The 25,307-nt window shown below is 38.2% G+C and overlaps 1 protein-coding gene across 1 annotated transcript; it reads left to right on the forward strand.

Annotated features, from left to right (window-relative positions):
* The first annotated feature begins 11,793 nt into the window (after positions 1-11,793).
* On the forward strand, positions 11,794-14,094 carry THBD (thrombomodulin). Its single transcript, XM_074209329.1, has one exon. It carries the CDS (start codon positions 12,151-12,153, stop codon positions 13,864-13,866), a length of 1,716 nt encoding a protein of 571 aa, XP_074065430.1. The 5' UTR covers positions 11,794-12,150; the 3' UTR covers positions 13,867-14,094.
* The last annotated feature ends 11,213 nt before the right edge of the window (positions 14,095-25,307 follow it).

Below are 25,307 nucleotides of genomic sequence, written 5' to 3' on the forward strand. Positions count from 1 at the left end.
GGGTTAAGTGACTTGCCCAAGATCACATAACTAGGTGAGTATTAAGTGTCTGAAACTGAATTTGAACTTGGGTCCTCCTGATTCTAAGGCTAGTGCTCTATCCACTGCACCATTCACTTGCCTGGCGTTATCCTATTCTAAAGGTAATAGGGAGCCACTGAAACTTCTAGAGTAGGTGAGCCATATAATTTAATAGATGTATTTTATCCTTGGTAAATTTCTCAACTAGATACCTAAGGTGCATCTTTATCTTTTTTGGGGGAATGAACTTTTTAACGGCTAAATATAAAATCAATCTAATTTTACTAGATGGCCCCAACTTTTTTTATAATTCTTGCAAGTGTTTCCTTTTAAGTCTCCTGAGAAGTACACAATGCACTCATAAAACCAATTCCTCAGGAAATATTTGTCAGATTTACAACTTTCACTTTAAATTTCTCAAATCCCAAGTGTTGAACTTTTTCTGTTTGTGAAAAGGGTTTTAAGAAGAGAAAGTCTTATCAGCTTAAGGAGATTAATTTCAAATACCTGTCTATTACATTTTGGCTATAAAGAGAAAGATTAAAATCTTCATGGAAATGTTACTTAGAAGGGAGGGAAAAAAAACAGTTGAAAGCACAGGATAACCCAGGAAATCTAAATAAAAGCAGCTGGAGAAAGAAAGGTACATTACTTGATCCAGCCCTACCCAACTCCTGTGCTTTCTGTAACCTCTCACTTGCCACCTACTGATAAAAGTAAGTATTGCATCATATAATTTCCGAAAGAACCATTTGTTCTGAGGTGCCACTCCCTTTCCCCCTCTATTCTTCATGGGTTAGTTGGTTTTCATATTAGTTCTCTATCAAAATAGGATCTAGTAGAAAAATTAGAGCTGAAATGCTCTGAAAATTAAGACAAAAAGTCTGATACAGTGTAAAAAGCTGAGGAACTTGAAATCAGAGCACCTGGGTTCTGGTCTTAGTTCTGTGTCAGTCACTTACAAGTAAGATGACCTGGGTAAGTCATTAAACTTCTCTGTCTTTCAGTATCTTTATCCCTGAAACAAAGAGATGATAAAAACTTTCTCACATCACATGGTTGCTGTAAGGATTAAGCAAGATATACGTGGAAGCAGCCAAGAATCAATGAAGTATAAGCTTCTCTGAAGGAGCAGGTTCCTATCAAATGAGGGTTTCAGGCCCCAGAAGAATCCTTGTTTGATTTATCTATTGAATGTGGGATAATAGTCATGTACTTTAAAAAAAATGAGAAAAAGAAAAAATAAACTCTTATCAGAGAAGGAAATCAAGTACCCATTCATTTGACTTCATTCTTTTTTTATACATGAAGAAAAACTGTGGGAGGAATTTAATATCATCGCTTCCTTTGTTGTCTTTCAACCTACTACTGCCTTTTGATTATCACTAATCTGATTGTTTCAAACTCAAACCCTTAACAAATATTCTCTATATTAGTGTATTTCTACCAGAGCATTTTACTCATCTCATGTTAGCAATAGTACCATAGTTGTGTTTTCTATGGTTAAATCTTGTCCCTAAAGTAATTATTGTTTTTACTTATATTAACACTCCAGCATCTTATATTTGGGGAATCAAGGTACAGTGGGAAAAGCAAGGATTTAGAAGCAGGGGCTGCCCTAGGTTCAGATTTCCTCTTTGGTCCTCAGTACATGTGTGGCCCAGTATCCTGCTCAACATCCTTTTGATGTTCCTTTCTTACTGGCTAGTCTAAACAGGATGATGTGGCCAGGTGATGTAGTTATTTCATTTTATTCTAGTGGGGCCCTATGAGGGAGTCAGGAAATTGAGACTGGGGTATCAACTAGAATACCATCAAAATGACCTCCCTGGACCTCTGTTTCCACATCTGTAAAATGAAAAAGGAGAGGCCAGGTATGGTAGTTCATATTTGCAATTGCTGCTACTTGGTGAGTCTGAGAATAGGACTACTGGAGTGCTGCAATATTAAACCATATGGGATATCTGCATAAAGTTTAGTACTAATATGAAGAGTCTCTAGGAATGGAGGGCTGCCAAGCTATCTAAGGAGAGGCAAATCAGTCCAAATCAGAAAAATGAAGCAAATTAAAGATTCCATGCTAATTAGGATTGGGACTGAACCTATTAGGGTCTGATATACTTATATAGCCTGGCAAGATAGGGTGACTAAATCTCAAAAAATAAAATGAATAAAAATTAGAGAGGGGTAATAGAATAAATCAATTCTATGTTCCCTTTTAGCTCTGATAGTTATCAAAAACAGAGCACACATTTAATACTGGAAAGAACATGCCATGTGTGAAAAACAACACATCAAGTAATAGATGGAAAAGAGTAGATAGAAAAGCTTGCTACCTATAGCTGAACAGGATCTTCCAGGGTTGCCCCCAAATTCCAAATGATCATCTGTTTTAAAAGAGTTAACAGAGGATCATTATGAGCAGAGCTCTGGAAAAAGACTTCATTTTCCCCTAAGTGTTATTTCACATGTTTGTTGTTTTTTTGTTTTGTTTTGTTTTTTTGTTTACAAGGCTATGGGGATGTGACTTGCCCGAGTGTGTGAAGTTGGATTTGAACTCAGATATTCCCAACTCCAGGGTCAGTGCTCTATCTACTGAACCACCTAGCTGTCCCTCAGGTATTGGTTTTGGAGCCAGACTGCCCTGTTCTATCTTTTATTTACAGGTAGTCTGTTGTTCTCAGAGTGAGGAAAGAAGGAATTAAACATTTATTATCCCCATTTTACAGTTGAGGAAACAGAGACTCATAGGCAGTCAAAAGTTAAGTGGCTTGCCTAGAGTCACACAACTTAATAAGTGCCAGAGGCTGAATTTGAAGCTTCCTGACTGCCTCTGGTTCTGTTTCCTTTAATGTAAAATGGCAATAATAAATGTTTGATTCCCTCCTTTCTTACTCTGTGAAGACTGCCTGTAAATGAGTAGAGATAGAACAGGGCGTTCTGACTCCAAAACTAACAACTCTAGTTAAGTTACTTAACCTCTCTGTACCTCCATTTCTTCCTTTGTAAAATTAAAGGTTGTGTTCCTTGGTTCCTAAGGTTTCTTCTCCCTCTAAAATCTATGATTCTATGTCTATGACCCTAAAATAAATGAGTTTATCAGATTCCTTTATTCTATACTTTATTCTATAATTCCATTCTATAATTCCTTTATTCTATAATCCTAGGAGATGTGAAGTAAAGAAAGGAGGTGTAAACACAATCTAAAGAGACTGCTTCCAGAGGTTCAGTGGAAAGATTCCTAGGACATTTCCTAGGGAAGATAATAAGAAAAGAATGTGGTAGGACTCTTACCACTTGTCTATTTTACATTTGGTGAAAGAATCCCGATGAAACCTCAGTATATTTCCAGTCAAGACAGAAAGATGCCAGTTTTTAGATGAAAGTTTTTTATGCTTATAGAGTCTTAATTGACCATTGAACAAGATTCCTTCCCCTCCCCCCCAAAAAAGTCCCTTGCACTGGAGGTGAACCTTTATGATCATCATCAATCAAGAAAGAGAGTTTTAAGGATGTGATCCCTGATCTCTACCTCAAGAAGCACCTAGGTTATTAAAGTTAACAGAGCACTGGACCTGCACACACACACACACACACACACACACACACACACACACACGATTAATTAACGATCCAGGTGGCCTTTCCTTAATCTCTACTTAACTTTCCTATCACTTTCTTTTCAGTTGTAACTTCTTTTTAATAAATCTCTATTTTCTTTCCACAGCTGTATTACCCAGAATGTGATTCTTCGCAGAAAACAGAATGCATTCTACATTACCAAAGTCCTTCAAATCATTCCTCTTGTCTATCTACTCCCTTTCCCCAATTCTCTCTCTCTCTCTCTCTCTCTCTCTCTCTCTCTCTCTCTCTCTCTCTCTCTCTCTCTCTCTCTCATTACATACATTATATATATATATATATATATATATATATATATATATATATATATATATATATATATACTATGCTATATCTCCATCCACAGGGAATCAGGAAATAGTGGAAAGAACTCTAGCTTGATTAGATGTAGATTTACATTCTACTTTTTTATTTATTGATTGTTCTATTCATTTATTCATTGTCATCCATTTATTCATTCATAATTCATGAATTATTCATTCATTTAATAAGTAGCTCTACTACTTGGAGACAGTGTGGTCCAGTGGAAAAAGATGAGACTTGGATCAGGGAAATTGTTGTACTCACATCTTGGTTCTACCCTAGTTACATGTGCATCTTTGAGAAAATCATCTAAGCTCTGGGCCACAGCTTGATCTATAAAATCACAGGGCAGAATTAGTCCCTTCCAACTTAAAATCTACAATCTTGCACAATTACTTGCTGCTTACTACCTGTGAGACTCTTGATTTAGTCAGTGAGTCTTAAGTTTTTCATCTGCAAAATGAAATGAGTAATAATTGTATAACTTATCCTGAAAATCTTTTGAAGAAAAATTTTTATTAATCCTAAAACAGCATACTCCAAAGATTTGTGAGTTTTGATGAAATGGATATTCCTCTGTGAGCAAACTGTTCATAAGCTTCTATTGTTTAATGATAGACTAAGAATTCTATAAATGTTCTCATTATCATAGTTTCTGCATCTATAAAGTGTAATTGATCAACTGTTTCCTCAGAATTACTTCAATAAAAATACACATGTATGTAAATAGATGTTTCCATATTGTTACTGCTCTACTGACTGTTTCTAGGCTACTCAATATAAATAATACAATTATCAGTATGAGGTGCAGATTTTAATATAGTTGAATACCTGGCAGAAGACAACTGAATCATTGTAATATACTTCTGACTCTGGATTCAAGATTGGCTCACATCTTGATTCTTATGCTTATTGTGTGACCTTGGGTTAATCATTTAACATCCCTTTGCCTCAGTTTCTTCATCTGTAAAAGGAAGCATTTGGACTAGAAATGCACTGAGGTACTATCCATCTATAAATTTATGATCTTGTCATCTTGTGATCTATTTATCAAGTCTCTTGGAAATACCACTGATAACTGATTTTATGGGAAAGTCATTGAAGTCATGTGCTCAGGAAACCACCAGTTTGTACACACTGTACATGTTGCAGAAAACGAAAGAAGTCCTTTGGGTTCTCTCTGCCCCTGGGTGAATGAGGTTTGTGTGCGTCTGTTTTTTTTTTTTTTTCACCTCACCTTTACTACTGACTCCACCTCATCCCACAATGTCAAAACCTTTTCTGTCCTGAAGTATATAACTATGGAGGGGGAGGGATGCCCTGTTAAATCTTGGAGCTGTCCAAATAACCCAGCTCTTTCCCAACCACATTCTTCTAATACAGGAAACCCCTGATCTTCCTAAAAATTATCCCCAATCTCTCATTTCTAATCTATGAAGTGATTAGAATCAGATAAAGCAGAGAAAGTTACCTTAACATGGAATAGTTGCCATCTTCTTTCTTGACAATACCTCATCTTTCATTCCAGCTTCCTTCTTAAACAAGTGTTATGAAATCTCTTTCTCAAAAAAGCAATGTTTCCTTAGGTACAAATATATTAGGAGTGTCAGAATAATCTATTTATTATGTTAGAATGAGGAGGCTACCCACTGGTAGTCAGGGATGCAGGTGTCCGTTCAGAGAACTCAAATTCTTTGAAGTCAAAGAGCCCTTTCAAAGGAAAATGTCAAGTATATATTTCTTACCTTTGACAGTAGGATTTTGATTAGTAGAAACAAGTTTCTGCATTTAACACCCTAAGAATCTTGCTTTTTTTCATGTTTTCTTCTTTTTGAGCTATGATTCCACTTCTCTTCCCACCTCTGCAATATTTCATCACCTTATTATTATTATTATTATTATTATTATTATTATTATTATTATTACTAAAATAGCAATTTTGTAGTGTATTCACACTATCCCAGGGCAGTTCTGATGAAAAGGAAAAGGCAGACTGAAGAACCACAACATTATAATTAATAATAACAATAATCAGAATAATTATCTCTTTTAACATATGGTCTATAAAATGTTAAAAGCCACTATCAGAGCTTCTTTCTTATCTGCTCTGTCAATATAGTAAAGCACATTGAAAAAGCCCTACTCTGTTAGAACTCTCTCTCTCTCTCTCTCTCCCTCTCCATATAGATAGATAAATAAAATATATATACACATAAATACATATATTGTTATCACAGTTATTATGATTCTACCTTCAGGAATTTCAAAAAAACAAAGCCCACTGGATAGGTACCACAGATATAGTGTGCATACACACACACACATATATATATATATATATATATATATATATATATATATATATATATATATAATCATACACGTGTGTATATATGTATAAATATATAATATGTGTATATAATAAATGTGTAATATACAATATATGGCACTATCTATACCATTCAACAAATATTTAACAATAGCTCTCATTTATATAATGAATTAAGGATTTGAAAAGAATTTTACATATTACCTATTTAGCTCATTTGATCATTAGACTAACTCTGAGAGCTATATACAATTATTATCCCCATTTTACAGATCAGAAAACTGAGACTGATAGAGGTTAACAAACTTGCCTATGGTCATATAACTAAAAAAAATATTTGAGGGGCAGCTAAGTGGTATAGTGGATAGACTACTGGCCCTGGAGTCATGAGGTCCTGAGTTCAAATTTGACCTCAGAAACTTAATAATTACCTAGCCGTGTGACCTTGGACAAGTCACTTAATCCCATTGCCTTGTAAAAAAAACCAAAAGATTTGAGAACAGCACTGAATTCAGTTCTTCCTGACTTGAGGTCTACCACTTTTTATGCTATAGAATGAATACATAGCCTCTAGATTCCTAAGAAATACCTCTTCTATGGTGGACACTTCTGCTAGAGCAATACCGGCTCCTCTCTCCATCTTACTCTTAGGTTCCTAGGTTAACAACTATATAGTATGTTGAAAATACTCTGTGAGCCTTCATTCCTAAAATAGAGCTCACAAGCACCTACTGCTCAATCAATTGACACATTACATAAAAATACATTTAGTAAGATAATACATCATGAACAATTGTAACAAAACATTTCCTCCATAAATCCTGTGACTCACTGAACCATAAATATACACAACATCTATGAGAAGAGTAGCCTTACTCATAGACTATTAGAGAAGAGTAGGTTTGTAGGACATAACTAGACCAGAAAACTTGCTTCTCCAGCACTTCAGTGCCCTGCTACCCTTTCCTTTTTCATGCTGTCCTTAAGTTGCTGCCCATAAGTACAATATCTTCAACTAGGAAGGTGGTTTAGCTGAGTTCCTTAACCCTCCTCCTCACTGCAGCTCAACTACCCAATAGCCAGGGCTAGCTTTTTCAGCTCATGATATTCTTTGGCTTACTGGGTCTTCTCCCTGGAAGGCATAGTTTTTCCTACTTTTCCATTTCATTATGCTTCTGTTGGCAGATGTCATGACAATGCAAATTAGAGAAGAGTTATATTCCTTTCATCCCAGAGGTGGGAAAAGCTTCTTCTCAAGCAGTTCTTTCATAGCAGGTTCCCTTCTAAACTCAGAATGCTCATTCTCTTTGGAGCTGTCTCCTACCTCAACTCACCCCATACAGAAGGTTTCTTACTTTTCAAAGGGTGATTGGGCAGATGGTTAATGGTTTTGATCCCCTAATTACATCAACTTTGTATAGCTAATTTTATGCTTCACAAATCATAGCAAATTATCCTTTATTGCAATTGATTTATAACCTTGTTATCTCTTCTCCATTATCCACCCTTTTAAAAATCTATAACTTTATCAAGTGACTCCATCTCACCATATAAGCAATGCATATTTCTCTCAAAAAGTCAGTATGTTGAGGTCAGGTATATCTAGTTTCAAGTACCATCTTGGAGGCATAGTGGCTATGTGATCCTGGGCAATCCTTTACCCTCTTAGAATTCTAGGTAAGTCTCTTCATAAGGTGCTGAGCAGCACTGGAGTTCCCTCTCCTGGGAATTCCATAGATCAATTAAATCACAGTTGCAGTTACTCTCACTCGCTAAGTTCAAAGAGATTTAATTTCATGCTGACTGTAGTAGCTCTCAAAGATCATCCATTAATATTTATGAATTTGAGATCAGTTATAATTGATCAGTTGGGGTCACTTATTACCCAAACTAGATTTTTGATTAAACAAATTTAAGTGATTTGTCCACAGTCACATAGCTATGTGTTAGGAATCTTAGACTTATAGCTAGTTCAAAAAAAAATCACAGCACTTTTAAGCAGAAAAGGAATGATTGAATGAATGAGGGAGGTTTCATTGAGGAGATATGGATTCATTGGCCTAGATGTGTATGGAGAAATAAAATGATAAGAAATGAAATTTGGGCAATAGCATTCCAACAATTCACTTCAAGAAACATTTAACAAGTGCAGACTACGCTAAATACTAGAGATGCAAAGACAAAAATTGTCTCAAGGAACTTGCACTCCACTAAAAAGGCACAAACTCCAAAAAAAGGAAATAGAATGTGCAAAGGTGTGGAGGTAGGAAAGGGCAAGATTGAGTTCATGGTCCCTCCTTCCATCACAGGAACCTAGCTGGGGAGTCCTTTTATCTGGCAATAGTGTGCAAAATGTTTTAAGAGTTGAGAGAATAGAGGCAATGAAACAGAATATCTGAGAATCTTTTACTACTTCACTGAGGTTAATTACTCTCTCTGGTCGGTTTTCTCATCTATGAAATGAAGAGGAATGGACTGGGTGACAGCTGAGGGCTCTTACTACTCCTAAACCCTTATCCTGAAGATGCATTTCATTCAACCAGAAAGAGTATTTTATTCAACCAGAGAGTGACTTGGAGTCCAGAGACCCAGTTCCTAGATTTAATTTACATCTGATCATCTGTGCTACCTAAGCAAATTCAATCCACCTCTCTCAGATGAGCTTTTATCCTTTATAAAATGAGAAGTTTGTCCTAGATCCTAACCAGCTCTAATGGTCTTTGATTCTCATCTCTGTCCCCAGGGTGATGTTCTCACTGAGCTCCCTGCAGCTTCCCAGGCTGAAGGCTTACTGGCCTGATTGGCTGTTCCTTGGACAGCCCTCCCCCTTTTCAGAAAGGGTCACTTGTAGCTCTGTCAGACTAATGTACTTCCATCCTACCCTCGCCTTTCCTGACACTCTCCATTTTCTCTGAGCCGGAATATAGGTTCTGGCTAATGCAGAAACCAGAAATGACTTCCTGGGGTCTCTTTCCCAAACGGCATGCTCAGTTCCCGATAGTCTGTGGGTGGAGAGGGGTGACCTTTCCTCATTGTCAGGGGAGGGGGTGGTCCAGGATACTCCCTCTGAGTCACAGTACCTACTATGCTGCTCCTTACCCTACCCAACCTCGGAGATTTGGTGGGGGCGGGGAGGAAAAGAGGGATCGGCACCTACTTACCAGAGATCTGCACCACCTCCATCTGGGCAGATCATTAGACTAGAGATCGATACTTTGCCACTCCTCCGTTTGTTAGTTCTTTAGGAGGCAACTGGTGGCACAGTGAATAGAGTATTGGATCTTGGGTAAGGAAGAAGTGCCCGAATCCAGCCTCGGATATTTATTAGTTGTGCGACTCTGCCCATGTCAACCTATTTCCTTATCTGTAAAATGGTAGGAATAGTAGCACCTACTCCCAAAATTGTTGTGAGGATGCAATAAGTAAATATGTAAAATTCCTGTTTAAATGCTAGCTATCTTGGACCCTAGCATAACCTATGCTCAGATTCGGGGTGCAGTGGCCTGGAACTGGAGCCGATTATAGACAGTTTCACGCAGTTTCTCCAGAAGAGTCAACAGGTACAGGAGACCTGCATTCTGTTCCTAGGAAGTCCATGCAAATTTCTCGAATCTGGGGGACCTGAGAGACGAAGAAATCACTTTAGGGCTCTGGGTGAGGCGTTGCTTTGTTGCCCGGGACTCTGAATTTTTTGAATGTGAATCAACCTTTGGAGGGGGTGGAATTAAAATAGACTGTAGGGAGGCAAAAATCACTTCTCCCCATCCCGGACACCTTTCATATTTCTGCTTCCTGATTCATAATGAGTGCCTAAATTAGGTTCTAATCGGCTCCAAGGACCAGTCTTCCCAACTCCACCCCCAAACCTCTCAAAGTCAAGGAGCTGTACCTCCAAAGCTCTGCGCATCACTGCTTTCGTTTTTCATGTGAGGGAGCTCTTCTTTTCGCCTAAAAGTTTTATTTAAATTCTAAGATTGCTTCACCAGCTTGACCTGGAGGTAGGATTATAGCAAAACGCCTACACAGCAAGCCTAAGAACTGACTTCCACAGATCTGTCTGTTCCCCCTGTTCAGGGTCGGATGCTCACCAAAACTGTGGAGCCAGGCGGGGTGCAAACTCGAGAAGGCGTCCTCCCCAACAATTTGCCTTGAGGGCATTTGGTAGAGTTCAACAGCGCCCCCTCGTGTTGCTTCGAAGTGGACTAGCACAGAGCAGGAGTCACCACAAAGAAAAATATCCTCTACGCAACTTTTTTCCTCTTTTAGTTTTTACTGTTGTTTAGGCCTATACCTTGCAAAGAATTGTGGGTTCGCTAAAGTTAGAAGGATGAAAACCAAGTCAGTTCATCATTGCCGTGAAGCTTTCAGTGAAAAGCTTTTCAGCAAATCAGTCACCTCATGCCCCACCCCCACCGTATTTATCTGCATTATTCACTTGACCTGTGGCTGCTAGTCATTGGTTGTTGGTTGGTTCAATCAATCAGTCGAAATATTGAATCCTCTGAAACTCGTGTGTGTATGTAAATCAACCTCTCTGTCTCTCTCTACAGACACACACACACACACACACACACACACACACACACACAGACACGCTTGCATATTTTCTTCTCCCATTAGAATGTGAGCTCCTTGAGAGCAAGGAATCTGTTTGCTTTTTTTGGGGGGGGGGGTTACCCCGTGCTGGCACCGAAATGGTCGTTGTCTGATTAATCTATAAGCCGGACACCGCTCTCCTGGATTCCAGGGCCAGACTATAAACCCTTCAAGATAAAGGATCCCTTCTCTTATACTTCTGAGGATCCCCAACATTGTGGGCAGCCTACCGTAGACACTGCAAATGGCTGTGAAAGATCTTTTCTTCAAAGTTCTGAGAGGAGCAAACAATTTTTACTGAAATATATGCTGTCATTAAAACTTTTGGAGCCTTGATGATTAAGCAAATTCTTTAAATTTCACCCCCCAAAGGAACAAGCTCCTTAAGCTGGGGTGCTAATTGATGCCCCCAAAGGGTGACAGAAGTTCCCCACCTTGGGCAATTGCCTCCCAAACTCAGTCACTGCAATTAACTTAAATCCCTTTCTCTTTCTTTTTTTTATAACCACAGAAAATTTCTTTCATCACACTCTGCCTTGCACCCCTGTTCAGAGTCCCCAGGATTCCTTCATTCAACCTTGAGGTGGGGTGGGGTCGATTTGCTAGGCTATTTTCTCCACTAAAGTCCCCCACTCAGGAATTCTGGATGCGCCGTGGAGTAACCTCATCAACAACTTAAGAATAAAAAGCAGTGCTCGTATGTTTTGTTTCTTTTTTTTTTTTAACGGGAAAATATCCGCAGGCATTGCCCTTTGGAGTGGGCTCTGATTGTCTGGGAGATGGAGACCGTTATGTTGTTGACTCTGTACTGCTTGTCTCTGCCCTCCACCCTGGCCCCCACACGCCCCGCTTACCCCACCCCACCCAATCCACCCTCTGGCCTCCACAGCCCTCAGCAGTTTCTATGACTGTACTTTACTCATAGAGCGAGGTGATCGCAGCGTTTTGGGAACACAATAATCGGAGAATGCAGCATCAGCCCGTCCCACCAGGCACTTCCTTCCTTTCCCGAATTGCAAGGGAGGGCTGAGCACTTATAAAAACTTGGGCATCAACTTTCAGGCGTGACAGAAACTCCCCTCGGCTGGGATCGGCTGGTCACTGCCTAGCGGAGACAGTCTCCACCAGAAGCCAGCTCTCCCTTTCGAGCCCAGGGCACCTCGGGGCCAGACACCAGAAGCCGGGAGGGGGGGAGAAATCGCAGTGGGTCTCTGCTCCACCTCCCCCTCTCCTTCCTCCCCGACCGCCGGCCCGGGAGAATGCTGCCTTTACTGTTCCCGCTCCTCTCCGTTCTGAGCCAGGCTGAGTCGGGGCTCCCGGCCGGGCAGGGGCCGCAGCCCGCCGGCAGCCAGTGCATCGAAGACGATTGCTATGCCGTCTTTTGGAAGCCAGAGCTGTTCACTGGGGCGAACCAGGCCTGCCAGCAGCTCGGGGGCCACTTGATGACGGTCCGCTCCTCCGTGGCCGCGGACGTCATCTCTCTGCTGGCTCAGGGAGCCCCCGACGTCCCACCCCGCGATGCCCGCCTCTGGATCGGGCTGCAGCTTGGGCAGGACTGCAGCCACGAGCGGGAGGGCCAGCTGCGTGGGTTCCGTTGGGTCACCGGGGACAACAGCACCAGCTATAGTAAGTGGAGGTACAGCGGCCGTGGCGCCCTCTGCGGCCACCGGTGTGTCGCGGTCTCGGGGGATTCTGCCTCGGGCTCCACGGAACTGGTCTGGGAGGAGCATTCCTGTGACATGGCCATCGAGGGCTTCCTCTGCGAGTATAACTACCCGGGTTCCTGCAAGCCCCTCACCCTGGAGCCCAGTCTCAGTGTCAACGTCTTCTACAGCACCCCTTTCGGGGGGAGGGGAGCTGACTTCCAGGCGTTGCCCCTCGACAGCCGCGCCTCGGTGGAGCCTCTAGGCTTGGACCTCGTTTGTAAGATGGTGGAGGAGACCCCGCGCTGGGTCCAGGAAAGCTTGGGCCCCTGGGACTGCCGGGTGGAGAAGGGCGGCTGCTGGCAGGGTTGCAGCCAGGCTGGCGGCACCCCCGCGTGCTTCTGCTCACAAGGGAGCCTTTCCAAGGCCGACCTGCGCTCCTGCCAGCCTGAGGACGTCTCGTGCACCCATGACCACTGTCAGCAGCACTGCCAGAAAAGCCCCGACGCCCCCGACGGCTACACCTGCCTCTGTTCCGAGGGATACTATCTGGCCGAAGACGGCCACAGCTGCGTAGACGTCGACGACTGCGCCCTGAATCCTAATCCTTGCCCGCAGAAGTGCGTGAACACGCAGGGCGCCTTCAAATGCCAGTGTCACCCGGGCTTCGAGCTCCTAGACGGGGAGTGTACCGAGGTCCTCGATCCCTGCTTCGGGATCAAGTGCGAGCACAGGTGTGTGCCCCTGGAGGGGGGCACCTACCGCTGTACCTGCCAAGAGGGCTTCGTGCCGGTTCCTGAGCAGCCCGACAGGTGTATGCTGTTCTGCAACAGCACCGAATGCCCGGCCAAATGCAACCCCTACAATTCAGAGGACTGCAAGTGTCCGGAGGGCTACATTTTAGATGAGAACCAGATATGCAGTGACATAGATGAATGCGAGTCGGGGGAGTGCCCAGGTGGGGAATGCGTCAACCTGCCGGGCAGCTTCCGATGCATCTGCGGGCCCAAGTACACGCTCAGCGGCACAGGCCAGGAGTGCATTTTAATAGACATCAACCTCGTTTCTGAAGATGGTTCTGGAGAGTCCCCATCCGCAGAGCTTCCAGGCACCCCCACGACCCCACCCACGGAAGGGCCAGTCCATTCGGTCGTACTCATTGGCATCGCCATCAGCATCCTATCCATTGTCACAGTGCTCCTTGCCACTGTCTGCCACCTGAGGAAAAAGCAGTGCGCAGCCCGGGCTGCTCTGGATTACAAATGCGCAGGCCCCGCCAAGGAAGAGGTCTTGCAGCAGGTGCGCACGGAGTCGGTCCCTCAGAAACTATAAAAGGTCTGGCTTAAGCTCCTCTCCAGCGCCCAGGACCCAGGGCCCAAGGACAGCTTCAGGCCCAATGCACAGCTGAGGGGAGCTGAGTGGACACGGATGAGTTGGATGGCATTAATAACGATTTATTCCCTTTTCCTCCCCACTCTCAGTCTTCTGCTCTCTCTGCCACATTACTCCCCCGACACACAGCACCTTAACTATTTTTTTTTCAGATTAGGGGAAACATTATTGCCAGAAACTTCTTTCCCAGATGTAAAGGTATCAGTGCGTTTATGGCAGCCACGTTTAGGGAGTAAATGGTAAAGAGTCATAACATGATGAACCTTGTGGTCATCAAGTGGGGAAGACTGTAAGGTGTTAATATAGATGAACAAATGACTTCTGACCACCCTTCACAGGCTTCAGAACTGTACTCTTACTGTCTATAACCCCAAATCTGCCATGTTTGGTTGGATTGGGATGAGTTTGGAATTCTTGATGCTGATAAGAATATTTATTTTTTTAGTTATCTAAGATACTCTGCTGTCCTTTTCTGTTTCTTACTTTCACTTTTTTTGTAAGAAAGGTCTCTCTAGGGGATTTCAAACAAGAGAGAGTGTTCCATTTAGTATATTCAAAAAAAAATCTCCTTCATCATGACTTTAAGTCTTCTCTGAATTTATCTAATCTGTAGCTCTCACAACTGTGAACTCAAGACTCCCATTTATTCAAATATTCCCTGTCTTTACCAACCCTCCCTCACCTACTGAGAGCTGGGATAACTTTTACCTCAACACATTCAGTCTTCAAACAGGATGCCTTTCCTTCTTTTCATAAGAACCCTACTTTTATTGCTCTAAGTCTTGGGCAAAATAAATAAATAATCACAGGGGGAAAAGAGACATTTTTTTTCTTACCAATTCTTTTAAACTGTTACTCAAATAGTGGATTGACATGGACAGCATAGATCCAGTAAAGTTAATATGCACAAGGTAATAAGTCACTTTGCTGGGTTGGAACAGAAATAAATTGAAATCTCACTGCATTTATCTTGTTTTAGGATTCTGATGTGGGACTGAATTAGAAAGTCGACATTATTGTTTGATTTTCTTTGCAGCTTACCTTTTGCCTTACTATGATGGTGAAAATGTTGAGAGGGTTGCTCTAACATGATAAAACTGATGTGAGAATGTAGGGAAGAAGAGGATCAGTGCTGGATTTGGGCTCAGGATAGTTGGGGCTGAATGACCCATTTTTATTGTATATATATATCTCTGTGGAGGGAAAGTCAGAGCTAAGAGTTTTTGTCAACAGGTTAAAAATATTGACAAAGAAACTACTAGCATCTGCTGTTGACAGAAAGAATTTTTAAGGAGGGGGAGGGGGAGGAAGTCAGGGAAAGCCTAGAACACCAAAAATGAAAGCCTTCATTGGGCAGCCTCCCAGAAGACCTATACTTATCCATTTCAAATTTCCTCTGTAGACCCAGCTTCTAAATCTCTGGAAATCCTCAAACAGGGTTCATTAAGGAAGAAATAATAAGTCTAGGGCTTTATTTTAAAGAAGGTGAGAAAGTTTTATATGCTAGGCTTTTTTTTTCTTATAGAAATGACCAGGTACACATAACTTGAGACTGCTATGCCAGGATGGAGAATGTTTTTTGGTCCGGTTAAGCTAGCTTGATTAAGTTGTTTTTCAGCTTTTGAAAAAGAGCAAATGTGTTGTGCAAAGTACCTTTTTTACAGTAAAGTTTTTCTCTACTGTTTTGTAAACTTGGCACATTTGTAAATAGTTATTTATTTATTGGAAATAAAAAAAAGAGTACAGGCAAAAGTCTGGCTCCTGATTTCACTTGTAGAAAATAAAAGTTTTGCAACTGTTTCTGATAACATGATCTTGGATCATTTATTTGTTTTATGTTTTTCAAAAATCTATTTATTTTTATTTTCAATGTGTTTCTTGTGTGCTGCTTACAGATGGTAAGACAGAACACAAGAGAGCATGCCTTAGTGAGCAACACATCCTATGGTGTAACACAGTTATAACATCTTCATTTTCTTTCAAAGATTCTTTCCAAGTGGGAAATTTGCAACCTAAAAAAGAAAAAGCTGTCTCTGTTCTGTCACAAAACATAGGAAAAATTCAACACTTCCTATGCATGCAGCACATGTGACTATAGTTATTCTTAAATCATAAGGCAATATACACATAAATTTTTAATTACTGTGTGAAAAGATTATTTGGCAGAGAGTATAAGAAATTATAGCTAGATGGTGGATACATCTGATATATTTCAAAACCAATATTTTCCATACCCCCTGGAATAAATTTTAGCCAACTCTGCTATAGTAACTAAGGAAAAAGTAGGCATCAATTTGATGAATGGCCATGCATTGTGTCAAAAGAACTTTTTTTGAGTGCCTCATTCTAGAGTCCCCTATTCAAATAAAAACCTCAATCAAATTCCAAGAGCTTATTAATAATTCTTTTTATAGAATCTGCATTTAAAAATAAAAATGCCTTCTCTCCAGGGCTCCCTCTGCCCTTTGCCAGTTAGTTGACCTAACTCTTAGCGTTTTGATAGGTCTTAAAGACATTACAGAAGAACTTTAGGTGGAAATTGAAACACTTAATCAACTATCCAGATACTTTTTAAGTATCTAAATAACTGACTGAATGTTGCCATGTTCAACTGATTTTTAGAACTGGATAAAATCAGTCTGAGGTTTTAAGTAAAGCAATACCAGTTGAGCTAATATAGTATTTCAGGGCATTATACTAAAGAAACTATTAGCAATAGCAATATAGGTATTATATATAATATAGTATTATAGATATAGATATATTCAAAAAGGTGATAGCAAAATAATATTATATGTCATATAAAATAAAATGAGATTGATTTGGGTCATTGCCAGACACAGGGTAGCATTCCCCTCCCTTTCCTCTCAGGGATCATTGAAAGGTTGTACATCAGAGAAAAACACTTAAGTTGTCATTCTTGTAGGGTAATAGTTTTCAAAGAATTTGGCTTCCTGGATGGATCCAGCTCTGTTAAAAAGTGCAGATGGTTACATTTTCAATGGGAGCACTTAAACCTCAGAAATCAGCAAACACTATAAATCAGGCCTTGATTTATTGTTTAGTGGATTACTTAGATTTAAGAAAGTGATAGAGAAAATGTTTTTAATACAAATTAAACTTAAAAGTGTTCTGCATATTTTCTTCCTTCTAGTTAGTCCCTTGTTAAACATTTACCAGTCCAAACTACTTTATAGCTCATAGGTAAATTTCTCTGGATGTGCCTTGAATTCTATAGAACTTAACTATTCAGTTGTATATACCTACAAGATTCTAGACTTTTGGGCCCTGGAACAAAAAATGTCCAAGAACCACAGCTCTAATAAAAAGAACAATGAACAAAGAGTCAATAAAAAACAAAACCCTTTCCTTCTAGACCTGACTCTGATGTCTGTTGATTGAGTAACTTTAGGGAGGTCTCAGCATTCTCTGAGCCTCAGTAGTATCTTCTGAAAAATAAGGATAATAGTTCTTAAAGGGCCCACTTCACATCTCGCTTTATTTGAAAGCACTTTGAAAATGAATTATTTCTATAATCATGTATGCTATCGTTATTATTTTCTCTCATCAAGGTTTGCAGACTTTAAGGACTAGTAATGTGATGGGTAGCTTAGCATAGAAGAGTGTGGGGCCTAGACTCAGGTAAAACCTAGATTCAAATCTCACTTCTGATACTAACTGGAGATGATCCTGGAGAGTATAATTAACCATTATGAGCCTGAACAGTTCTCTAGGACTTATTTATTAAGCCATTGATAATGTATATGTTGGTGGAAGGAATTTTCCAATGCAGTACCCCAAAAGTTAAGTAAAAGTAGGGACAGAGACATCATTTTAAAGTGTATTCTTCCATTTCTAATTATAGAATTTTGCCCTCTCCTGCAGGGATGTTTGATTTGAGCTATCAAAAAAGTTTGATAACAACCACTCAGCATGATAAAGGTCTTTTGATTAAAGTGACAATTCAGTCAGTCATGGGTAATAACTCAAAGACTAAGGAGAATCCAGGACAGGTTTCACAACCAACAGTCATTGGGCCCAGAGTATTTCTTGATCTGAATGTGGGTTGCCCCTAAGTAGTGTCCAGGGTCTTTACATGAAGATCATTTCACAAGAATTATATGTATATACATATTTTCATATGTATATATATATATATATGGATAAAATGTATATAAACATACATATATTTTTAAAAATTTTACAAAAAATATATTGTACTATGAAAGCTTTTAAAATTCATTAGAATAAAAGTATTTTATTTTTTTTATCATCATTGCTTTCATATCCCTTATTTTTGTTTTCATTTTTTTATCTTCTCATTTCATGTCACTTTCACCTTTGACATTTGCACTTTAAGGATAATATTTTAAAAGTCAGAGACAATAGATTTGGATATAAAATAGTGAAGGATAACTAACATATTTCATAGGTTCATATCATTCCCCAAGTTCTATCTTGTGATGTAATTTCTCTAGCCTAGTTATCATAGGATTTAGGCTTTATGGAACTTAGAGATCATATAAATTTACCTTTCATTTTATAGAAAATTGTAAGGACCAAAGGTGAAATGATTTGCCCTAGGTCAGACCGTTAGTTAGTGAGATAATCAGAACTGAACCTTAGGGTGACCCCCAGATAGGAAAAAAGCTCTAATAAATTAAGACAGTTATTTTATTTTATAAGGAAAATGACATTTCTGAAAGCCTAATATTTTAAGAGACTGCTGAATGAAAGTATTATCTAGAGTTATTCTGGCCACTTCTAGGAGTAGAAATTACATAGAATTTCATTGGGTTTCCAAAATTATTTGCTAAATGATCAAATATATGAATGTATAAATGACATCTTTCCTGGCAGAGATTATATTACCTTATGCAAAATGTTCTTCCAAGACCTTGTTTTTCAAAAGATACTTTGTATAGAATCAATCACAACCACAAGGTTAAGTTCTGAATTTGGGATCAAGGTTGAGATTCAGGCCAAAAATCTGTCTTTGTTATCCAAGATCTACAGTGAGTTTTTACGTATTACTAGTATCAGTCATATAGATCAAATCATTAAAAACAAACAAGCAAACAACTCCAAATGTCTCATCCATATTTCTGTTTAGCTACCAACAATTCTATGAATGCAGGGTTATCAAGGTAGACTTTGGCTCAGATATGAAAAGAACTATAGAAAAGTTTTGGAGAGTAACAAAGAAGATTTCTACTTGTGACTCATGCCCTCTGTGCCCACTCATTCAACTTCTATTTCCACTAGCTGTTTATACTTAGGTTCATAAATGGGTCTGATCTTTCAGAGAATACAAGAAATCCCTTGTATATTTCTCATACATATATATAATTATATATATATAATCAATACAAATTCTATATAAAATATTATATTAATCTTCACTTAATTCCTCTCAAATTGGTTTAGGATTTGTTTAAGCATAGTTTACACTTTTGATGGATGATGATGATGATGATAATAATAATAATAATAATAATAACAATAACTACGATAAGCATTTATATAGTACATTGTTTTGCATGTCATCTCCTTTGACTTGTATCTTCTGTAATTACATTAATTGGGATAAGTTAGAAGTTTCTTTCCCTTTCCCACTTATTACCAGGAAACAGTTTTAATTAACCACAAATCAAACCTCTTCTACAGCTCTTATCTAGTTTTCAGATATTTTACTTAGGAAAACTGAGCAACCCCTAAGAGGTCTGTCAAAAGCAAAGCATACTTTCTAAAAAGACAAGGGTCTCAACCACCCAGGGCTGAGCAAACTGCCTGCCATATTATAGACTCTTTAAAAAATCCTTGTTGACTTGAAGCTGTGGGTCAAAATAAATGAGCGAATATAGTATTTCCAGAGGAAGCAGTTATTTTAAAGTTCAATATTCTGATTATCTCTAATTTGAAAGTTAGCTTAATTTTAAAAATACTTCCCCCCAGAACAAATAAGAAGGCAGAAGAGATAGTGAGTAAAGACTTGTTCTAGTTAGCAGGAGAGTCTGTGAACTATAGTAGTAGCTGTAAAATATCTGTGAATTCTCATTTACCAGTTCTCATTTGCCCCCATATATATGAATTAGATAGGATAAAAAATTACAATTTACCTTGATTTTTTTTTAAAAAGCATGTAACTAGGATTAGAATAATATATTTGCTTTTCTTTGGAGAAATAAAATACTTTAGTATAAGGTTTACTTTTTTCCACCCCTACCTTCCTTAGGTGTGAATTAAAAAATAAAATTTACGATCAGATTTTAAAACATCACTTGACATATTTTAGATACCTTTAAAATAAAAGGGAAAAAAGCACCACTTAGCTACCTTTTCTCTTTCTAGAACATCCCTCCCCTCCCTGATGTTTTTGTTTTGTGTAGAGTCTTCCTTTTTTTGTTGTTGTTTTTTGATCAACCATTTCAAATATAAGCTAATTGATTTCCTTTCAGAAGAGAACTAAATAATGTTTTCTAATATTGGATCTTAACTAAATTGAAAAAGGAAACTGTGAAAGAAAACAAAAAGTATCCTGCTGAACATTAAATAATAACTATTAGAATACCAACATAGCAACTGGATATGATAGATAACAAATGGGAACCACCAATTCTCAAAATTTGGAAATTGGAAAATAATTCCACGTGGGACATGTGGCTAATTTCTTCTCATTTCCAAGCATTTCTTTGGTCTTACAAGATCACAAAATAGATTTTTTTTTATAAAAATGTAGAGTTTAATGAACTGTATTCCCCTTGGCAGCAAGTTCTCTATCTGTTATAATTTAAATATTGGACCAAAGGTTATTTTCATTCTTCATTAATACTTTCCCCTAATAGTTTGTTTCAATTATATTTTAGATTATATTCAGAACTAAGACTTTAGTTGAAGTAAGCAGAAACATTGTTTTTCAATCTTAGGCTGAAATCAGAAATGTCTAAATTCAAATCTGAATCAGATACTTGCTAGCTATATGATGGTGGGCAAATCATTTTACCTTTCTCTGCCTTGCTTTCTTCATTTGCAAATGGGAGCTAAGAAAATCCCTTATCTCCTAGGATTGATGTGAGGATCAAATGAGTTGGTATTTATAAAACACTCAGTACAGTACCTGGAACAATTGTTGTTCAATCATTTAGTTGTGTGTTATTCTTCATGACCTCATATGGGGTTTTCTTGGCAAAAAAATCTAGATTGGTTTGCCATTTCCTTTTCCAGTTCATTTTACAAATGAGGAAACTGAGGCCAATAGGGTTAAGTGATTTGCTCAGGGTCACACAACTAGTAAGTGTCAGGTCAGATTTGAACTCATGAAGATGTATCTTCATAATTCCAAGCCTAGTATTCCATCCACTGGGCCACCTATCTACTCACCTAGAGCATAGTATGTAGTAAATAAATACTCATTCCTTTGTTCTTGATCTTTACCTCCATATATAATAGATTTAATTTCCTTGAGAAAAATTATTTGTGCTTTCTACTACCTTGTATCCTTAATATATATATTGTATTAGTGCCTTGCTCACAGCAGACACTCAATAAATATTCATTGATGGTAATATAAATAAAAAAAACCTAACAGAGTGGAGCCAGCTCTGCTTTAATCTAATGTCCTATACTTTTCTAAAAGGTGAGGCTGCCTATTCCCAGACGTTATGTGAAAAATAGATTAAAGTTATCATGAGAAGGGCAGATGGGGGGAAAGTATGATTTTTAACCTCTTAAAAAAGATTTCCTCTGTGGTGTTATTTTAAAAATGGAATATTTTTATTTTCTAGAGAGCAGCAATTATAAATATAAATACAAACATTGCTGAAACAAATGTCAGTTATTCAGAATTATTTCCATTTGTGATTATCTTTGTCTCTTCAACAAGGGAGAAAATTAAGATCTAATTGCATATCCATGCAATCAAGGGTACTTATGGTAATTATGTTCTATATGTATTTGTTAGTTATTACCATGGGCATCATATAATTTCTCTGAACCAATGGTTATCCTCATCTATATAATGGTGGATGCCTAAAGTATTTACAACAAAAAGGTTTCCATGAAAATCAAATGAAATAATATATCTCAGGCATTTTGTAAACCTTAGAGCACTATATGGGTAGTATAATTATTTTTGTTTGTAATCCTTTATTTGACATCTTCAGAGAGTCCTCTGTGGCCATGGGATATGACTAATTTTGAGGATAATAATATTCAGAGAGTCACCGAAGTCATGTTCCTAACTTGCAGATCTGATCATGTCATTCCCTTTTTCAGGAAAAAACTAAAAATAAATTTAACTGTTGCTTTCTATAATGGACCTCTAGAAGCAAATATAAACTATTCTCTTTGGCATGTTAAAGGGAAAGCGCTTCTCAAACTACTACATATTTGTGTTTCAGGTTCCATTAATATATTAATATCTCTCACAATCTTTACATTCTAGTCAATCTAACCTACTTACTCTTCCACATGCACAGAACTCTATTTTCTACCTCCATGTCTTCATTGGCTATTGTTGGAATGACCTGTCTCTTTCTCCATTCCTCAAAATCCCTAGTTTTCATCAAGATTCAGTCAAAATGCTCCCCTTTAAATTTCCATGAATCAGCTTCCTCATAACTCAAGAGGTAAGCAGTTATTTGTTTTATTATATAACATATCATTTCAAAAATCTTTTTTGTTTTTGCAGATACTTTGGAGGCATCTGGTTATTTTATTTTTCCCTCCTTGTCTATAAGATTAAATACAAAATGCTCAATTCAACCTACATTTTAAGTCTTCTTTTACTTTACTCTCCTGCAAGGACTCTATTCCTTTCAACTGACCAATTCACCATTTCCCTGTACATGTTATTACATTTTTTCATGATTTTGCTTAGATATTTTGGAAGATCATGCCCTTTTCTAAGTGATAGCTTTCTCTTGTGACTTGGAATTGGTAGGTTCTTTCAAACTGAAATTTAGGAACCAATTCTTAAGGAAGATTTTTCTAATCTCTTTAGAGTTAGTAATATTCTCTTCTCCTTTTGAAATTATTTTGATTTAATTTATACAGTTTTGTGTTTATTTATCTATGTAGATATTCTATTTCTCTAGCAGAATGTAAACTCCTTGAGGACAAGCATTGTTTCATTGATGATTCTGTATCAGCAACTTGCCCAGTACCAGGGAAGCTTCATAAGTATTAGTTGAATTGAATTGCATTTGAACAAAAATCTTGCCTGACTTTAAGCTTCTAATTTTAACCACAAAGCTGCCCGGAAGTCTATTTTAAAATCAAAAGGAGTTTCTGATATTTGAGAGTTTTTTTTAATAGAAAAGTTATTTTTCACAAAAGTAAGAATTTATTTTTCACAAAAGTAAGAATTTCTTTTCCTTTTTTTGCACAAGGAAATGGGGTTAAATGACTTGCCCAAGGTCACACAGCTAAATAAGTCTAAGTGTCTGAGGTTGGATTTGAACTGAGGTCTTCCTGTCTCCAAGGCAATTGCTCTGTCCACTGTGCCACCTAGCTTCCCCAGCTTTCTTTTCTTCTAAGGTTGCAATTTCATCCCATTTCTTATAAAGTAATTGAATATAAGTAGCCATTAGAAACTGTAATCTGATTTATTCATGCATATTTTTACTGTCTCAAAACTATCACGGCTCACAAGACTCTTACCTTCTGACATTCACCCAGGGAGTGCACCAGCCAGAAAATAGAGAATATATGTGAAAGCTATGGATATGAAATAGCAATGGTGATTTTAAATTGAATAATTTCTAAAAGTATAAGGATGGAAAGAAGCAGTTCTCTCCTAAGAAAGCAGAATGGGGCAGCTAGGTAGCTCAGTGGATAGAGCACTGGCCCTGGAGTCAGGGGTACCTGAGATCAAATCCAGCCTCAGACACTTAATAATTACCTAGCTGTGTGGCCTTGGGCAAGCTACTTAACCCCATTTGCCTTGCAAAAATCTAAAATAAAAAAGAAGAACAAAGACAGTAATTCAAGCTACATCAAAAATTATTTTTAAAAAGCTAGCAGAAAAGTGAAAAAATGTTTATTAATCAGCTGTTTTGTATTTTCCCCCTACAAATTTCCCCAAACAGCCACCCAAATATTATCTATACCTTTTTTACTTTTGTTGAGGATTACTGATTCAGGGGTGAGGTTGGGGGCTGGGAATCAATCATGGACTTCCTGTATGTAAATTGCAACTTAATTAATACATGATAATATATTGTATATCTGTATACATATATATCTATATACACATCTAATATAATGTGTATGTCTTTTTATTAAGAGTAATATGAAATATTCAACTTACCAAGTTACAAAAAACAAATTTAAAATGAATGGGAAGAATTAAGATTTACTCACTGAATCCAGCACCTATTTGAAAAACCTTCTCAGTGAAATGCTAATGGGCACCTGTAGGGAAGAGGAGAAGGGAAAGAGAAGGAAAGCTACAAAAGGGAAAAAAGTGAGAAGTTATAAGGAAGAGAAATAAGATACATGAGAGGGAAGTCAAAGAGGTTGGATAAATATAAATACTGGGATAGAGAGAGACTTAAAAAGAGGATGTAGTCAAAGAAGACTGCCATTTTTAGTTGCCCTCCCTATTTTTGTCTGCTCTAAAAATTAAATTTGATAACACTGTCTTTATCACTTGTGATTCAAGTCAGATCTTCCTCTAAACAAATGCAAGTCAAAATGGAAAAAATATACCAAAAATGGTGTTTGAATGCAATGGATTTTTTTCTGGCATCTATTGGTTCCACTTCAAACATATGTCTACAATTATCACACACACTTGTGTGTGGACACACACACACACACACACACACACACACACACACACACACACACACACACACAGAGGAACTTATCCTTGAGCTGCTGGGCCAGCTACCCTTTTGAGACAGAGAAATGGAAGTAGGGCTTTGGATCCAAAGGACTGACACTCAGAACTTCTTGGTAAAGTAAGAGTCATGATTACCTCACTCTTTTTCTACGATCTCTACTTTGGGGACACAAAGTCCTCGGGCCTGCTATGTATGCAAACACAGAAGAGTTACATAATTATTTGTTGAATTCAGGGCATTTAAATCTTAAATACTGATGGGCTATCACAGCATTAATTCTGTCCATTACACTACTAAGACTATTTGAAGACACTAGTGATCTTAATTTGACTAGAGAGTTCTGTAACTCCCTAGATGTTCAGTTGTGATCTCTTTGTGATCTCATTTGGCAAAGGTGCAGTAGTTTGCCATTTCATTTTCCAGATAAGAAAACTGAGGCAAATAGGGTTAGGTGAGTTGCCCAAGGTCACACAGTTAATTGAGTCTCTGAGACTATTTGAAATTAGATTTACCTTACTCCAAGCCCTGGAATTT

Source organism: Macrotis lagotis, chromosome 1 (assembly GCF_037893015.1).
Source record: "Macrotis lagotis isolate mMagLag1 chromosome 1, bilby.v1.9.chrom.fasta, whole genome shotgun sequence".
NCBI classification, from domain to species: Eukaryota; Metazoa; Chordata; class Mammalia; order Peramelemorphia; family Peramelidae; genus Macrotis; species Macrotis lagotis.